The 16,954-nt window shown below is 38.1% G+C and overlaps 1 protein-coding gene across 1 annotated transcript in view; it reads left to right on the top strand.

Moving 5' to 3' along the window:
• MYO1D (myosin ID) overlaps positions 1 to 16,954 on the top strand; it is a 348,470-nt gene that overhangs the window by 133,201 nt on the left and 198,315 nt on the right. Inside the window, exons 14-15 of the mRNA XM_082678981.1 lie at positions 1,539 to 1,671; positions 12,621 to 12,787. Coding sequence (XP_082535107.1) covers positions 1,539 to 1,671; positions 12,621 to 12,787 — 300 coding nt within the window. The remainder of the gene's footprint in view (positions 1 to 1,538; positions 1,672 to 12,620; positions 12,788 to 16,954) is intronic.

Below are 16,954 nucleotides of genomic sequence, written 5' to 3'. Positions count from 1 at the left end.
TCGGCAGGCGGACTCTCAACCACTGCACCACCAGGGAAGCCCTATGTGGTCATTTTTATTGATACGTGTATCATTGGAAAATTATGGAATAGGAGTAGAAGGTAATAAAACTGGGTCCATGAACCACAGATCATGCATTATTTTATAGCCACTTTTGATGGTAGTTGTCCCAGCTTGCTGGCAATGGCGAGGGTTAGGACTGTTTTTCTTTTTCTGCCTTCATTCACAGACGCAGTCCGTCTTCACCTCACCATTTATCTTCCTCACTCTTGTCATCCATTCTGGCAGTTTGCTGCTATTATTTAGAGCCTTTTTGTACAGAAATTTACTAGGTGTTTGGGGAACCAACTCAATTTTCTCAGTTTTATATCAGGAAAAGAAAAGTGGGCAAAATGATGGCAGCAGTAAACACAGTTAGAAAAAAAAAAAAATCCATGTTAGGTCTTTTCTATTCTCAATCCCCAATTAAAAAAAAAAAACTCTGACGAGAGAAAAGTTTCCAGGATGCAAGCAACATTTCGAGTTCCAATTACTTTAAAATCAAAAGCACCCAATGTTGTGTTCGTTTCAGTTGTACAGCAAAGTGAATCAGTTACACATGTACATATATCCACTCTTTTTTAGATTCTTTTCCCATATGGGTCATTACAGAGTATTGTTTAGAGTTCCCTGTGCTATACAGTAGCTCCTTACTAGTTATCTATTTTATATATAATAGTGTGTATATGTCAGTCCCAACACAACATTGTAAATCAACTATACTCCAATAAAAATTTTTAAAAAATCAAAAGCACCCAAAATGAAACAGGAAGAAAATCAGAGCCGAGACCACTGTACATGTTTATAAAAATTTCTCCACTGAGCCAAATAAATACAGTATATCATTTTTAGCCTGAAAACTGGCCTCAAGTACACTTTAAGAATTGGATTGCAGCCGTCTTAGTGTCACATCAATAAAATATTGTAACCGCCGGTGCTACCTATAAATGTGTTCATAATTCAGCTGCAGTAAAGGGATTTACTAGATGACAATGTAAAAGTGGTTATTTTCTATTCCTATCTGTGCTTTTTGAAAGACCTGGCTTTTTGTGACCTATACTGTATGAATATTTGTTTCAATTAAAAGATGCTTTCTCTTTCATGACTTCTGCCCATGACATTGAGGATTGTTTTCCTACTAGTGGTTTGTTCTCATTCTTTTAACGACCGCCAAAACCATTTTATTTTAGGTATATGGTACCAGAGCTATGCAACCATTTGAGGATCCTGCATAATAATAACATCGAGGTCACTTTAAAGAAGTTTAAAGAATTTTTCAAATGTGGTCTCGTTTGGACACAGCTCACTCTGTGGTGCAGTATCTGTAATTATACTCTCAGCCTAATTTTCTGGATGGAATCATTTTTCCAATCAGGGCTTGTGAGTTTTGTCTGCAATGCAATCGTGGCTCCCAGGATACAGTTCAACAGGATTGCTTAGCAATTCATATTCAGCTTATATGAATGTAGCATTCAAACCACTCTTTCTGTGCTTCTCAGTTCAAATCCTGTGCTGAAGAATATGTGGCCCGAAGGCAAACTGAGCATTACAGAGGTGACCAAGAGACCTCTGACTGCCGCCACCTTATTTAAGAATTCTATGATTGCTTTAGTAGACAACCTTGCATCAAAGGTAACTACTGTCTTTTTTAAATATCCATTTAATTTCATAGATTCCCTCTTGATGTATGTTATAGAGAATGTATGTGTGCTCTGCTTGGTAGGTGATTATAGTAAATCAAATTGAAGAACATATTGAAAGTGAGTGTTACAATAGAATTCTTAATCCTGTTTTGTTTGTTTTTTAACATGGCTTGGTAAAACAGTTGTTTGTGTCCCAGATGAAATGCTCTTCTTAAATTTGGGCCTTTTATCCTACTGTAGTCATTAATGGGAAAGTCTTAGTCAGATCTTTAAAAAAAAAAAAAGCAGTATACTACAGGTATAGTATATGCCTGACAAAATAAACTTCAGCCCTGTGCTGAAGACAGGGCCTGGCTTAAAAAAAAAATCTTGAAATAAATTGTAACATATACCGTCTTTCTGTTGTATCTGAATACAACATGACCAGATAGAGGTTTAAGAGGAAGTTTAGTATTTAAGTATTGTCCTTAGGGTGTTTTAAATAGATGTATTTAAATAGATGTATATAAAAAAAAAGATGTATTATTGGCAGTTATTTCTGCTTTTTATTGTTCCTTTGAGGTCTAATACTGTTTGAAAACTTCAGTCTGGGATTTTTTTTCCCCTTAAAGAACAGATTTCTACTCTTAACTGCTGCTGTTGACAAGTTTGATAAATTAGGCAGCATTCTGGGACTCATTATTTTTAGTGCCTTCATTTTTATCTTTCTCTTCTGGTGCTTTTCCAGTATATTTTTTCTTCTTCATTTTTAACTTTTTTTTTTTTTTTAAATCAACTTCCTCTCTAAAAATTTAAATCTATATTATTTTTGGTTACTTCCCTGTGGATAAATTAGGCAAATGCCACAAGAACACATCTATTCAGTAGCTTTCTATTCTTTTCGTCAGGATTCTTTGCCCCCAGGTGACAACAGATAAGCACAGTGTGTAGGCTTGTATAATCAAAAATCCAGAAAGGCAGGGGAGGGGTAAGGACACAGGAGCATAGACTAGAATACCCTTAGGGCCCCTCCTCTTGTCCCTCAGCTTCTCTCTGCATGTCAGCTTCAACCTCTCTCATCCAGCAAGAAGGAAAGTGAACCTAGAAGGAGCGCATGGGACACAAGAAACAGAGTTGAACACAGAATTTTATAAAATGTATTTTATACAATACATTAATCATAAATATATTGTTTATAAAACATATTCGATTTGTTCAATTAACTAGAAAAGAATCACTTTTGTTTTCTAAATTTGGTAGTCAAATGTGAATTTTTAAATAAAAATTCTAGAACCATCTATAATTTCTGTATGGCCAATTGCGTTCAGCTACTAAACAACTGAACGCTCCCTCCCCAAATTAGTGGCTTAAACAAGAGAGACAGGGCTTCCCTGGTGGCGCAGTGGTTGAGAGTCCGCCTGCCGATGCGGGGGACACGGGTTCGTGCCCCAGTCCGGGAAGATCCCACATGCCGCGGAGCGGCTGGGCCCGTGAGCCATGGCCGCTGAGCCTGCGCGTCCAGAGCCTGTGCTCCGCAACGGGAGAGGCCACAACAGTGAGAGGCCCGCGTACCGCAAAAAAAAAAAAAAAAAAGAGAAACATTTATTTCTCTCTCTGTAAATGAAGTACAGGAGAAGTTATCCCAGCACTGGTATAGCAGCTCTAAGGTTATTAGAGACAAGTTCCTTCTGTCTTTCTGCTCTACCATCCTAGTGCTTGGCATCCCTTCTCCGGGTCCAAGATGGCAATTGGAGCCTCTTCCCTTTTAAAGAGACTTCCTGGAAGTCTCATATAGCACTTTAGCGACATCTCATTTGCTGTACCTAGTTGCCGAGGAAGCTGGGAAGTGCCTTTTTATTCTGGTCAGCAGTGCACCCAGCTAGAAGTAAGTTTTCTGTTTTGAAGTAGGAAAAAAAGTTACCGTGTGTGAGGTAGGCAACGAGTCTAACAGTCTCTGCTACAGCTCCCCAGGCTGTGTGAGGTGGGGGAACAAGGGAGAGAGTAGGGACAAGCAAAAGAATAGAGACAACCTATCAGTCTAATAGAAGGCAGGAAGGTGGGCAGGGCAGAAACAAAGGAAAAATGTTACATTTAGAAAATACATACATGATAGAAATAAATCTAATTAATTGGTACTCACCATAAATGTAAATAGACTAAACAGACTGGATAGGTGGAAAATCCAGGTACAGGCATGTCTTGTTTTATTGCAATTCACAGATAGTGCGTCATTTTTTACACATTGAAGTTTTGTGGCAACCCTGCAACAAGTAAGTTTACCAGCAGCATTTTCCCAGCAGCATTTTCTCACTTGTATCTCTGTGTCACAGTTTGGTAATTCTTGCAGTATTTCCAACATTTTCTTTATTGTTGTATTTGCTATGGTGATCTGTGACCAGTGCTCTTTGATGATCTATGACTCGCTGAAGGCTTAGGTGATGGTTAGCGTTTTTTAGCAATAAAGTATTTTTAATTCAGGTGTTGTTTTTTTTTAGGTATAATTCTATTGCACACTTAATAGACTATAGTGTCATGTAAACATAACTTTTATATGCACTGGTAAACCAGAAAATTCGTGTGACTTAGCCTATTGCAGTATTCATGTTATTGCCATGGTCTAGAACTGAATCTGCAGTAACACCAAGGTTTTGCCATGTTGTTTATAGGAGCTACCTAGTTGACACTATGCAGAAAGATTAAGAACAAAAAGGTGGGTAAAGATATATCAAGCCCCCCCCCAAAAAAAACCTGGTGGAAGCAATATTAATGTGAAAAAACATAGAACTTAAGGGAAAAAAATTATTATTACAGATAAAGAGACTATCATAATAAAATGAAAATACTCAATAAAGCCATTTTGAACTAGCTACCTAACAGCACAGCCATGATGGTACTTGAACTCTATAAAGCAAAAAAAAAAAAAAAAAAAAGAACCTGAAAAAATGTAAAAGGCAAAATTGACAGGTCCACAGTCCCAGAGGGAGATTTTAAACCAACTCTACCAGAAACAGATCAAGCAAAAACCTTAGTAAGAGTGCAGCAGCCAAATTTAAACTTTATCTAATAGATCAAAAGATCTCTATACCCAGGGGATAAGAAATACATATTCCTTTCAGGTATACATGCAACATTTACAAGAATTGACCACATGCTAGATCACAAAAGAAGTCTCAACTGTTGTAACAAATGTATATATAGATGCACCTCCATCCTCACAGCAAATGAAATGAAAATCAGCATTAAAAAAGTTTTTTTTTTTTAATCTGCTTGGGAACTTAAAAATACTCCTAAAGTGGTCTACTTGTTATGCCTTTATTTAAAAAAACAATAACAACAAAAAAAAAAACAAGGAAGACTGAAAGTAAATGAGTTAACTTCAACTTAAGAAGCCAGAAAAGGAAATCCAAAGAAAATCTAAAGAAAAAAATTAAGAAAATAATTTTTAAATAGCAAAAACTAAAAGTAATCAAAAAATTAATCAAATAGACCTTTAAAAAACTTATTTTAAAAAGAGAAGATAATGTTAAGAATGAAAAAATGATACAACTTTATATACTGCAGAGATTTTTGAAAGTATCAGAATATTATGAACAACTGTATGCCAGTGAATTTGAAAAATTAGTTTTCTGGGAAAATGTTATCAAAATTAACTCAAGAAGAAATAGAAAGCCTGAATAAATTTAAAGATTCTGAATCACTAATCAGAAGTCTGCCTTCCCCCAATTCTGCCAAGAACTTCAGGCCCAGATGGTTTTACAGGTAGGTCTTACAGATCCTTCAGGGAGCCAGTAATTCCTATCATACATACACTGTTTCCTGTTTTCAAGGAAGGGAAGAAGAGAGGCCACTACCCAATTCATTTTATGAGCTTAATATTACCTTGGTACAAGGTTAACATGAAAAAATGAAATTAGAGATGATTTTCACCTAGGAACATCAACATGAAGATTTTTAAAATACATGTAAGTAATGCATTTTCCAGCAACAGGGTGAACAAAACACCCCCTAAAACCAACTGAGAGCAACCAAAAATTGGTAAGTTATGAAAACCAGCTTCCTGAATACGGTCATGAACTAACAAGAAAGCAAAGAATATGCAGGCCTGGTGCTGAGTGAAGGCAGAAATTAACTGAATGAAGGGAAAAATAACTAGAGCACCAGAGCTGCTTTCACCCTCTCAGCATCTGTTGAAGTGGGTGACTTTGAGTATAGGTATCCAAGGCTGGTCCTTGGAGGGAAGCCCAGGGCCTGCCCAGAGTAGGGTGACTAACAAGGGACCACAAACCACATGCATACTCACACATATGTACACACACAAACACACGCACACACACAACGGTGGGTCTCCAGAGGGCTGCCTCCTCAGAGAGCTACCTCTAGAATGAGCTAGAAATAACCCCTCATTATCTGAAAGGAAAACTGCCTGTCTTGGTCCTTGGCACTGAGCCAAGCAGGGTAGGTGACCATCCCCTGAGAATTTATAATTGTAAGCCAGCTTTTATGAGATTTGCAGTCCAAATTCACACTACCTGGGTGGCCTGAAAAGGCTCAAGCCTGGTCAATTCAGGTCTGGTATTGCCCCCAGGCATCTGATGGAAGCAAGGTGAGGGAACCACCTTCACTCCAGACCTTAAAGAACTTCCACAGATGGAGTTCTAAGGAAAATAAGGAGTTCATAGTGCTCTGCAGCGGGAGAGGCCACAGCAGTGAGAGGCCCGCGAACCGCAAAAAAAAAAAAAAAAAGAAATGAAAGGCCTAAAAATATGAGAACTAGTAATTGAGAGCAGGTAACTAGGCAATTGATAGAAATAAAAACTAAATAATTAAAACTCAGTGGATAGGTTTAACATTAGTTTAGACAAAGCTGAAGAGAGAATAGGGAAATGAAAGAAACAATTGAAGAAATTATCCAGAATCCCACTTAAAGAGACCAATAAATTAAACTTATAAGAGACACATTAAGAGACATGGAAGATAAAATGAAAAGGTCTAACATGCATCTAACCAGAGTCAAACAAGGAGAGGAGAGAATGGGTAGAATGGTAGAAGGAAAAGAAAAAAGAATTTCAAGAATGATGAAAGACACCACTCTACAGGGTCAGGAAGTCCAGTGTATCCCGAGCTGGAAAAATTAAAAGAAATCTGCTCCCAAGCACCTAGTGAAACCCCAGAATACCAAAGATGAAGAAAATACCTTAAAAGCAGATTAGCTTTGAAGAGAAAATAACTAAACCAGAATTCTATACCAAGAGAATTCATATTTTTCAAGAACAGAGACACAACAAAGAATCTTTCTGAAAAATAAAAAGAGAGTTAGAACCACAGTAAAGGAAATTCTAAAGGATATATGTCAGATAGGAGGATGTCTGATTACTGAATGAAAGTCTGAAATGCAAAATGAAGAGCAAAGAAATTGGGAAATATGTGGGTGCATATAAATAAGCTGACTCTGTAAAATAATATTTTATTGGATTAAAAATACAGGTTAGAGCTAAGTAGCACAACAACAATAGCATATAAATTGGAAGGGTGGGTGATTATAATTCAACTGTTTAAGGTCCTTGGTTGTTCAGGAAAAGGATAAAAGTATTGGTTATATATATACACCAATACCAAAAGTATTGGTATATATATATCTCATGAGTTATAAATACATATAAAATTTTCTAGTGTAGTCATTGAAAGAATAGAAATGAGTTTATAACTTCCAAACTAGTGGTTGGGGGTGGGGGAAGCCAGAATGAGAAAAAAAATCATTAGTCTTAAAAAACATAGGAAAGAGGAGACAAAATAACATAGGAAAGCTGGGACAAATAAAGATGGTAGAAATAAATCCAAATATATTAGTAATTACAGTGAATATAAATGGAGAAAAACTATCAAATCAGATTAAAGAAAAAGAATACAGATACATTGCCACTTATTAATGACATCTAATCATAACAGAAAAGTTGAAAGTTTACATTTAAAAAGATATATCAGGCAAATTCTGACATTCTGGAACCTTAATCCAGTTTCAGGACCTGTAGTGGCTCAGCAGTGAGCTGCCTCCCATCCCTGAAAGTGCCAGACTATTTTCCATTCACCTTTAACTCCCAGGTTTAGCTCTTCAGGATTCCAGACCCACGTGTAGTTCTGCATCCAAGGTCTCAAGTTCCAGCTTTCATCCCCTGAACCCCACAGGCTGTCAGCAGCTGTGCTCAGCCTCACGGCTGCCTCTCCAGATCGACGGTTGCCTCTAAGACACCCCTCTGGACTTTAGTCTTACTCTCATCTCGGCTATGTTATCAGCTCTTGATGCATTGAGATTTCTCCCCTCTCCCCATATTTTGTGTAGCACTTTTTTTCAGTGACTTCCTCAGGAAAGTTGATATGAATTGCCTAGTCCTCCATCACCAGAAGTGCATTTTCTCAGAGTCCACACAGTGGTTTTGTTTTGTTGTACTTTTAAATATTTTATTTATTTATTTTATTGACATACATACAATTGACATACAACAGTATATCAGTTTCAGATGTACAACATAATGATTCAATATTTGCATATTTTGCAAAATGATCACCACAATAAGTCTAATTAACATCCATCACCATGCACAGTTACACTTTTTTTCCCCTGTGATGAGAACTTTTAAGATTTACTCTCTCAGCAGCTTTCAAATATACAATACAGTATTATTAACTATAGCACACAGTGTTTTTAAATGCATGTCTTATCGCCACCTAGATAAGCCTTTTGCATCTAAAGAATGACTTCTACTAATTTTATATACTTCTTGATACCTCATAAAGCACTCTGAACAGTCAGTAAATTATTAAATGAACTTGAATTTGCTTTTGACTCTATTTGATACTGTTCAACACATGTTAAATATCAATAGATGAATATCTATCTAAATCAGGTATCTTCTGCCTAATACATATACTGATTGGTGTACTTTGGCAAAGGATGTTTTTCACAAAAATATAGGGAGAAACAGGTTTGTAAGTGCAAGATAATAAGATCACTGTCAACTTTGGGAATTTAACCTTAATAAGACACTTAGAATTTGTCAAATTTAGGATTTCTTAGGTTGAGTCAACCTGGATATTTACAAAGGAGAGAGGAGGCGGTGTTTATAAATTGAAGCAGAATGCTGATTAAATATAGAGAGAGCATTTCCACTGGCTTCCTTATCTGAAGGTTTTTATGTTACTAACCGGGATGAAAGGGCATCCCCCCACCCCTTAGCGGGTCATGAAGTGTCTATTCCAGTGTTACCACTTCCTGTGCATAATCAGTCAATACTGGTAAAATTCCATTCAACTGGTTTCTGTTTAGTGAAGTTACTTATACTACTCAAATGATACCTTACACTAAGATTGCTTTGCCCACATGATTGCATAAATTATTGAGTTCAAAATATTTTCTAATTCATACTGTAATTTTCTTTTGGACCCGAGGGTAATTTAGAAGTATATTTCTTAATTTCCAGTCATATAAGATTTTCTAATTATCTTCTTGCTCTTGATTTCTAGTGTAATCTCATTTGATCAGAGGATAGACTCTGTGTGATTTCAGTCCTTAGAAATTTGTGAAGTTTTCATTATATGTTTTGTTTATGTGTTAAAATTATTTGCATTTAATATTCTATACACATCCATTAGTTTGCTAGTCATATTATTATTGTCCAATGTTTCTGCATTCTTACTAATTACTTTGTTTTGTCAGTGCTGAAACGTGTGATAAAACCTACTTTGATTCTGAACTTGTCTACTTCTTGTTGTACCTTCCATTTTTGCTTCAAATATTTTGAGAATTTATTAGGCTTATTCAAGTTAGAACTGTTATATCTTCCTAGTGTTTGAGTCACTTATCACTATGAAATGTCTTTATATTGCTTTTTGCCTTAAAGTCAGCTTTGCATGAATAAAAAAGTTAAAAGCAGCTTTTCTTTTGGCCAGGGCTTGCATGGTCTATCCTTTTCCCCCCTTTTACTTTCAACCTTTCCATATCCTTATGTTTCAAGTTTGTCCCTCATAAATAGCATATAGTTAGTTTTGTTGTTTATCCCTTCTGACCATCTTTGTCTTTCAAATAAATCATTTAGTTCATTTATTCTTTTTTTTTAATAAGTTTATTTTATTTATTCTTGGCTGCGTTGGGTCTTCATTGCTGTGTGCAGGCTTTCTCTAGTTGCGGCGAGTGGGGGCTACTCTTTGTTGTGGTGCACGGGCTTCTCATTGTGGTGGCTTCTCTTGTTGCGGAGCACGGACTCTAGGCGTGCGGGCTTCAGTTGTTGTGGCTCGCAGGCTCTAGAGTGCAGGCTCAGTAGTTGTGGCGCATGGGCTTAGTTGCTCCGCGCATGTGGAATTTTCCTAGACCAGGGCTTGAACCCGTGTCCCCTGCGTTGGCAGGCGGATTCTCAACCACTGTGCCACCAGGGAAGCCCAGTTCATTTACTCTTAATGTAGCTATCGTATGTTGTATTTAAATCAACCATCTCATTAGTGCTTTCTGTTTGTCTCTTGTATATTTCTTTTTCTTTGCTTCCTAATCTTTTTGATTGATTACTGTGGGCAAAAGGTAAACAAAATTCTATTCCTTCTGCTTGATAACCTCAGTTAAATTTCTAGCTCTATTCCCCTGTTAACCTAGTATGATGTATATCAACTATATTACTAGGCAACATCACTTAAGATAAAAATTACCCCTATTGGTAAATTGCACCTGTACTGGGAGAATGATAATTGTCTGGTGGGGATGACATACTTTTGGCTTCCTGAGTGTGATGACTCATGGATTAGGCATGTCCCTTTCAAGGACCCTGGAAGCTATGTCATTAGAGTTGTTACAAGAGATATTGAATCCTATGGGGCATGAGGCTTTTAAACCAAGGGCACTTCCCACATCTGTCTGATACGGACTCATCTTATTGTGCCCAAGCTATTACCTGACTGCGGTATGGACTGCTGCACAACCTTGACGTGCCTGCTGGCAAACCATGTTCTTGTCCTCCTGGGTAGACTCCTGCCAAGTGCGGGCTGTAAGTCTTTTGAGTCAGAATGTTTAGTTAAACCTAGGGAGGCATCCTTTCCTTGCACTGCCGCGCCCCCCCCCACACTACCACTCAGTATTGCAATGATTTTTTATTACTACATTTATTCACGTTATTATTTTGGAAGATTTACATTATAATATTGTTTTGGTGGTTACTCAAGTTATTACAATGTCATTCTGGATTATAGAAATCTAATCTTATTGGGTGCTTTTACCTCCTTCCTGGACAATGCAAGGGCCATAAAACATCTTAATTCCATTTGTCTTCCTCCCAGCTTATGCGCTCTTTTGGTCATGTACTTATAAATATTTATTTTATATATATATATATAGCCAGTAAGATGATGACATCATCATCATCATTATTATTACTCCTAGGAATAGTCAACATCTGTTTAGATTTACTCATTTATTACTTCTTTTTTCCTCTTTCTATATCACCGAGCTTCCTCTTGGACCATTCTTCTTCTGCCTGAACTTCATCCTGTTATATCTGAGGCCTGATGTTGACAAATTCTGGAAATATTTTACGCTGTTTCCCTTCTTGAAGAACGTTTTTGCTGGGTGTGAAATTCTACATTGGCAGTTCTTTAAGCATTTCACAGACAATACTCATCTGTCTTCTGGATTCCATTTTTTCTTTTGAGAAGTCAGCTGTCAGTCTATTTGTTGCTCCTTTAGGTAGTCAGCCTTTTTTCTTCTGCTGCCCTTCTTTGGTTTTCAGAAGTTTAACTGATGTACCTAGGTGTACATTTTTCTTTTTAAATCTTGCTTGCAGTTTGTAGAACTTCTTCAGTGTGTTACAGCTTAATTGTTTTTCATCAATTTTACAAAGCTCTTGGCTATTAGCTCTTCAAATATTGCTTCTGCCCCTTCTGTCTCCTCCCTTTGGGACTCCAGTTACTTAGACCACTTTACGGTGTCTTGTGTGCCTCTTAACCTCTCTTCTTTATTCTCCATCTCCATGATCCATTCTGGGAAAATTCTTCTCACCTTCCTTCTAGTTTACTAATTTTTTTCTTCACCAATTTCTAATCTACTCTTCTACTGATCCACTGAGTTCTTAATTTCCATTATTGTATTTTTAAGTCCTAGGTTTTCCAGTTGGTTTGGTTCCTTTCTGTAGTTTCTGGTTCTCTAAAAAAATTCTCAATATTGTCTTTTGTCATCTTGAACATGCTAAGCATAGTTGTTTTAATATTTCTATCTGATAACTCCAATATCTGGACCCTTACAGATCTTTTTATTTTGTATGTTGTTTTGCTATTTCTAATTCATGTTATCTTGGCTCCTTATATATCTGGTTAACGTACTTTGTTCCAAACATTAAATTTGCAAAACTGTTTATAGAAATAATTGGAGGCCCAAGTTTATGTAGTCTTTCTCTAGGGAAGATTTATCTTTGCTCCTTTTAGGCACGTAAAAGCACTGATACTCCGAAGAAGCTATTCCAGTTTGAAGGACTGAAATGATTCAAAGGTGAAAGGAACACTTAGTGTGTACCAGGGCTGTGCCAATTATTTTACATTCTTCCACAATGCACTTTTACCACAGCTTCTGCCTCTTTCTATTAAATTACTCCTTCTGTTACTTTTAATCATGTTTCTGTAAATACACAAAAACTTGATGTTTACATGTCTCAATTGTTTACACCCTAGCTTTACCCCCTTTCTGCTATTCCTGATGAGTCCTAAAATATAATAATACAAAATTGTAACTGAATGCCTGAGAATTTCCAGGCATTTAATTGAAGGGAAATTTAAGTTGAAGGGAAAGGAAGAATTTTTTTATAAGTCTATGCCTGAGAAATGAGAGTCACAGAGCTTAATTTGACACAGCTAACACTAATGACATGTCAATGTCTTTAGTCTGGGATTTTTCTCCAGTGAAACTTATCATTTGCCGATTCATTTCTTTAGGAACCATATTATGTACGTTGCATCAAACCCAACGACAAGAAGTCCCCACAGATCTTTGACGATGAACGCTGCCGGCATCAAGTAGAGTATCTTGGACTCCTGGAAAACGTGAGGGTGCGTCGGGCAGGGTTCGCCTTCCGCCAGACCTATGAGAAGTTTCTTCACAGGTGAGAATAGACTAAACAAGGAAACCTGCTAGCACACTGAGAATTATGGAGTCCTCTCCATGTTTAACCGTGCATCAGCTCCTGTCAGGCAATCTAAATGTTTGTTGAATGAACAGAAGAGATGAGGAAACTGCAACTGTGAAAGACCTTCCCAGAATCGGCAGGAGTCCCCTCGAGTCTGTGGTTTACGGACCATGGGGAAAAATTTTATTCTTCATGGGGAAAATGGGGGCATGTAGTATAGGAGAATAAACAAGGATTTGGAGTCACAGCTGGGTTGGAATCCTGGCTATGCTACTCATTTGCTGCCCGACCTTGAGCTAGAAATTTAGCTTCTTTGACTGTCCTTCTGCATCTATAAAATGAGTATAGTAACACTACCTCATAAGCCTTTTGTTGTGAGGATTAAATTAACCAAAGTAAAAAGGCTACGTGCCTGGCACATAATAGATGTTCAATTAATGCTGTTTAGCATTACCAATATTGCTAACTGTAATAATAACAAAATATTAAGTAGTTAATCATGGAGGCCCTAAAATTAGTTTACCTGATTGAATCCTGGCTTTGCCATTTCTTAGCTTTTTGACCTTAGGCAAATCATATAACCTTTCCATGCCTCAGGTTCCTATGTATAAAATGGGGGAAATTAATTAATTTTTTTAAATGGGAATAATAATGGTAACTACCTGGTAGGGCTGCTGGGGGATGAAGTAATATATGTGAAGTACTTAGAATGGTACCTGGCATATAGTAATCACTCAATAAGTGTAAGGTATCATTGCTATTGTTATTTATTGTTACTAACAATAATGATAGTTGACACCTGGTATCATAAAAATAGTGTTTTAAATTCCATCTATTCATCTATTTTAAAATATTTATTGAGCGTTTCCTATGTTGTAGATTGCAGATTCCACAAAATATGAATAAACAAATACATAACATATTGATTGGTGAGAAGAGTCTCTAAGGAGATAATAATGGCAGGACGGGGTCAGCCATACAAAGGTCAAAGAAAAGAGCAGGTGGAGCAGAGGAAACAGCGGAGAAAAGTCTCTCTTGCAATAATAAGTGGTGTTTTAGGTACCAAACGTCATCCAGTGTGGTTGGAGGATGCTGAGTGACAGGGCAGTGGTGCAGCATGAGATCGGAGATGGACATAGGCCAGATCATTTTGAATGTTGTGATCCAGACTAAACAGTTCAGATTTTGGCTAAGTGTGGTAGAAAACCACTGGTGGATTTTATGCAGGGAGCAACCCAATCTTATGGATGTCTTAAGATGTCACTGTGGCTGCTGTGTGAATAGGAAGCAAGGAGACATTTAGAGATGCTATTGCAGGAATCCAGGAGAGGCAGCTCAACGAGAGTGCCTTGAACAAGGAATTATTGCAGATCCAAGAGTAGTGGACTGATTCAGGGTATGTTTTGTGGAAAGGTGGACTAGACTTGCTCATGGATTGGCGTGATGAGAGAGTAGTAGAGAGGGATGAAGGGTAACAAGTCGATTCTGGCTGGAGCATCTGGGTAAGCATGGTACCATTTGCTGAGGTGAGAAAGATGGGGGAAGAGAAGCTTGAGGAGGCGGACATGAAACTGGGGCAAAGATGGAATCAAGATTGTCTCCTGACTGTGTTAGGTTTGAAATGGCTACCAAATGTCTAGGTAGAAATACTAAGTAAGTTCTTAGCCATACAAATCTGGAGTTCTGGGAAGAGTCCAGGCTGGAAATAGAAATTTTGGAGTTATTGGTATACAGATTGTATGTAAAGTCTTGGAGCTGGATAGAAAAGAGGAGGAGGCCCATGCCAACATTTAGCTTTGTGGTCTGACATGAAAGAACGAGCAAAGAGAGAGAAGAAGCAACCAAGAAGCTAGAAGAAATATCAGACGAGGGTCATGTCACAGAAGCCAAGAGAAGATGGCATTTCAAGAAGGAAAGTACAGTTATCGTATTAAATGTTGCTGCGTCATCAAGTAAGGTAAAAGCAGGAGCTTAACCATTAGACTAGGCAACATAGAGGTCAAAGGAGAAAAGGCTGGACAGAGCCCCATTTGAGCAAGATGGGGAAGTGAAGTGAGAAGTTGGATGTCTCTGGACAACTCAAGAATGTGTGCTATGAATGAGAGCAGAGAAAACTAGAAGCAGCAGCCAGAGTGGAATGTGAGGTCAAGGAGATACTAGAAAATGTTTGTATGCAGGTGGGGATGATTCAGAACAGAGGGAGAAACCAGCGACACAGGAGGGAGGGAGATAATTGTAATAATAACATCCTTGAGAAGGCAAGGAATGACATCCCAAGCACAAGTGCAAGATTTGTCAGCTTTAGATGGGAGCAGGGATGCTTCACCCTTAGCAACAGGATGAAAGGCAGAGAATATGAATACAGATGCAGGAAGCCTCGAAGCTTGGCTGATGGCAAAGATGAAGATGTTCCTGTCTGATTGCTTCCATTTCCTCAGTAAAGTATGAGGCGAGGTCATGAGCTGAGAGTGAAGATTAGGAGATGTGGTGTAGGAGGTTGGAGGGAAAACGAAAATACTCATTTTGGAGAGTGGGAAAGCATAGGTGTGTATAGTAGTTTTGCTGCTAGGAAGATCTGAGCGCCCACTTGACATTTGAGGTTATAAGTGTACAGTGACACCACCGAGCACTGTCTGTTGTTCTCCACCAGTGTTCAGCTACTTGTGTGAAGAAGTGAAAGGGGAGCTTCCCTGGTGGCGCAGTGGTTGAGAGTCCGCCTGCCGATGCAGGGGGCGCGGGTTCGTGCCCCGGTCCGGGAAGATCCCACATGCCACGGAGCGGCTGGGCCCGTGAGCCATGGCCGCTGAGCCTGCGTGTCCGGAGCCTGTGCTCCACAACGGGAGAGGCCACAACAGTGAGAGGCCCGCGTAACGAAAAAAAAAAAAAAAAAGAAGTGAAAGGGATTTACACTAATTGGAGACTCTTGGAATGAATAAAACTTTATAGCAGAATAGCCTAGAAAATTGAAACAGTTTTATACTGATCAAAAGGTTATGCTCAAAACTGATCATTTTCCTTATTGAAATCATACTGTTCTTGAAACTTGGTTTTTTTAAAATTGAGGCTGTAGAGTAGGAGTGTTGTCATGAGTAGAGATGTGTTCATTCTGAGTCTTGACTTCAAACAGTGTCAAATTATATTAATAGGAAGATTGTTAGTCCCTTGTCATTACTCAGAATTCTAGCAATTACTCAATTGTAGTATTGATTTTTGTGTTGTCACGTATATAAGATCAGCAGAAGTTAAGTATTAGAATGAGCAGGGTAGGAATGGGTAACTATAGGATGGGGCTGAACTAAAAGTATATTTACCTAAAATATATATTTATCTAACTAAAAATATATGATCATGACACCATGATAATAGAAGCCATGGAAAGAAGTTGAAATAAGAGAATAAGCAAGCTCGATCTGGAGGGGACAAGGACTTTTCAAGTGCATATCCTCACTCTTAATCTCTTTATGCACCTATTTTACTTTCAACTCAAGATGTTTGGTGTGTTTTTTGGCATGAAAGACATGCTATGAGGATTGAATTCTGTTTTCTAATGCTCATGTAAAAATAGAAAAGATTAAAAAGAACCTATGCATTTCAAATATGATGGTCTTAGGAGTACAAGCTTAAATCTCCCATTCCCACTCCAGAACATCCCCCAATAATATAAAATACGTGTATTTAAAGCCACGTTAATGCATAGCCGCACTATGGAATCAGAAGGGCGATTCTCAGTGAGCCTTAAAGGTGTGAATCACTCCTAAATACAACACGAAGCAGACATGAAGGCCCAGAAGTAAGCCAAGGTCACAGTTTTAAGGAAAGACTGCCTTGTGAGGTTTGAGCTGCCATTCAGGAAGCATCTCAGCTACTGTGCTGGAGTTCACCCAGCTGCCGCACCAGGAGGTTAATGGCCAGTGCAAGTAACCACCTCAGCAACTGTAACGGAGACGTCATAGGTATATTGGCCAAGACTCAGGAAGCAAAAGTAGCCACCTAACAAGAGGCCAACAAGTGCCAAAATGTACACATACGTAGAAGGACTCTGGGAAAGGAGACGGGATAACAGTCAAACATCTGAGAAAGGCCAGACCAATGAAAAGGAGACAATAAGCTCAACAAATAAAAAACCTCACCCCCAAGGGACCA

Source organism: Grampus griseus, assembly GCF_964374135.1.
Source record: "Grampus griseus genome assembly, chromosome: 20".
In the NCBI taxonomy this organism is placed as follows: Eukaryota; Metazoa; Chordata; class Mammalia; order Artiodactyla; family Delphinidae; genus Grampus; species Grampus griseus.
Note: the sequence above shows the minus strand (reverse complement) of the source record. Positions and strands in the feature narration are given on the sequence as shown.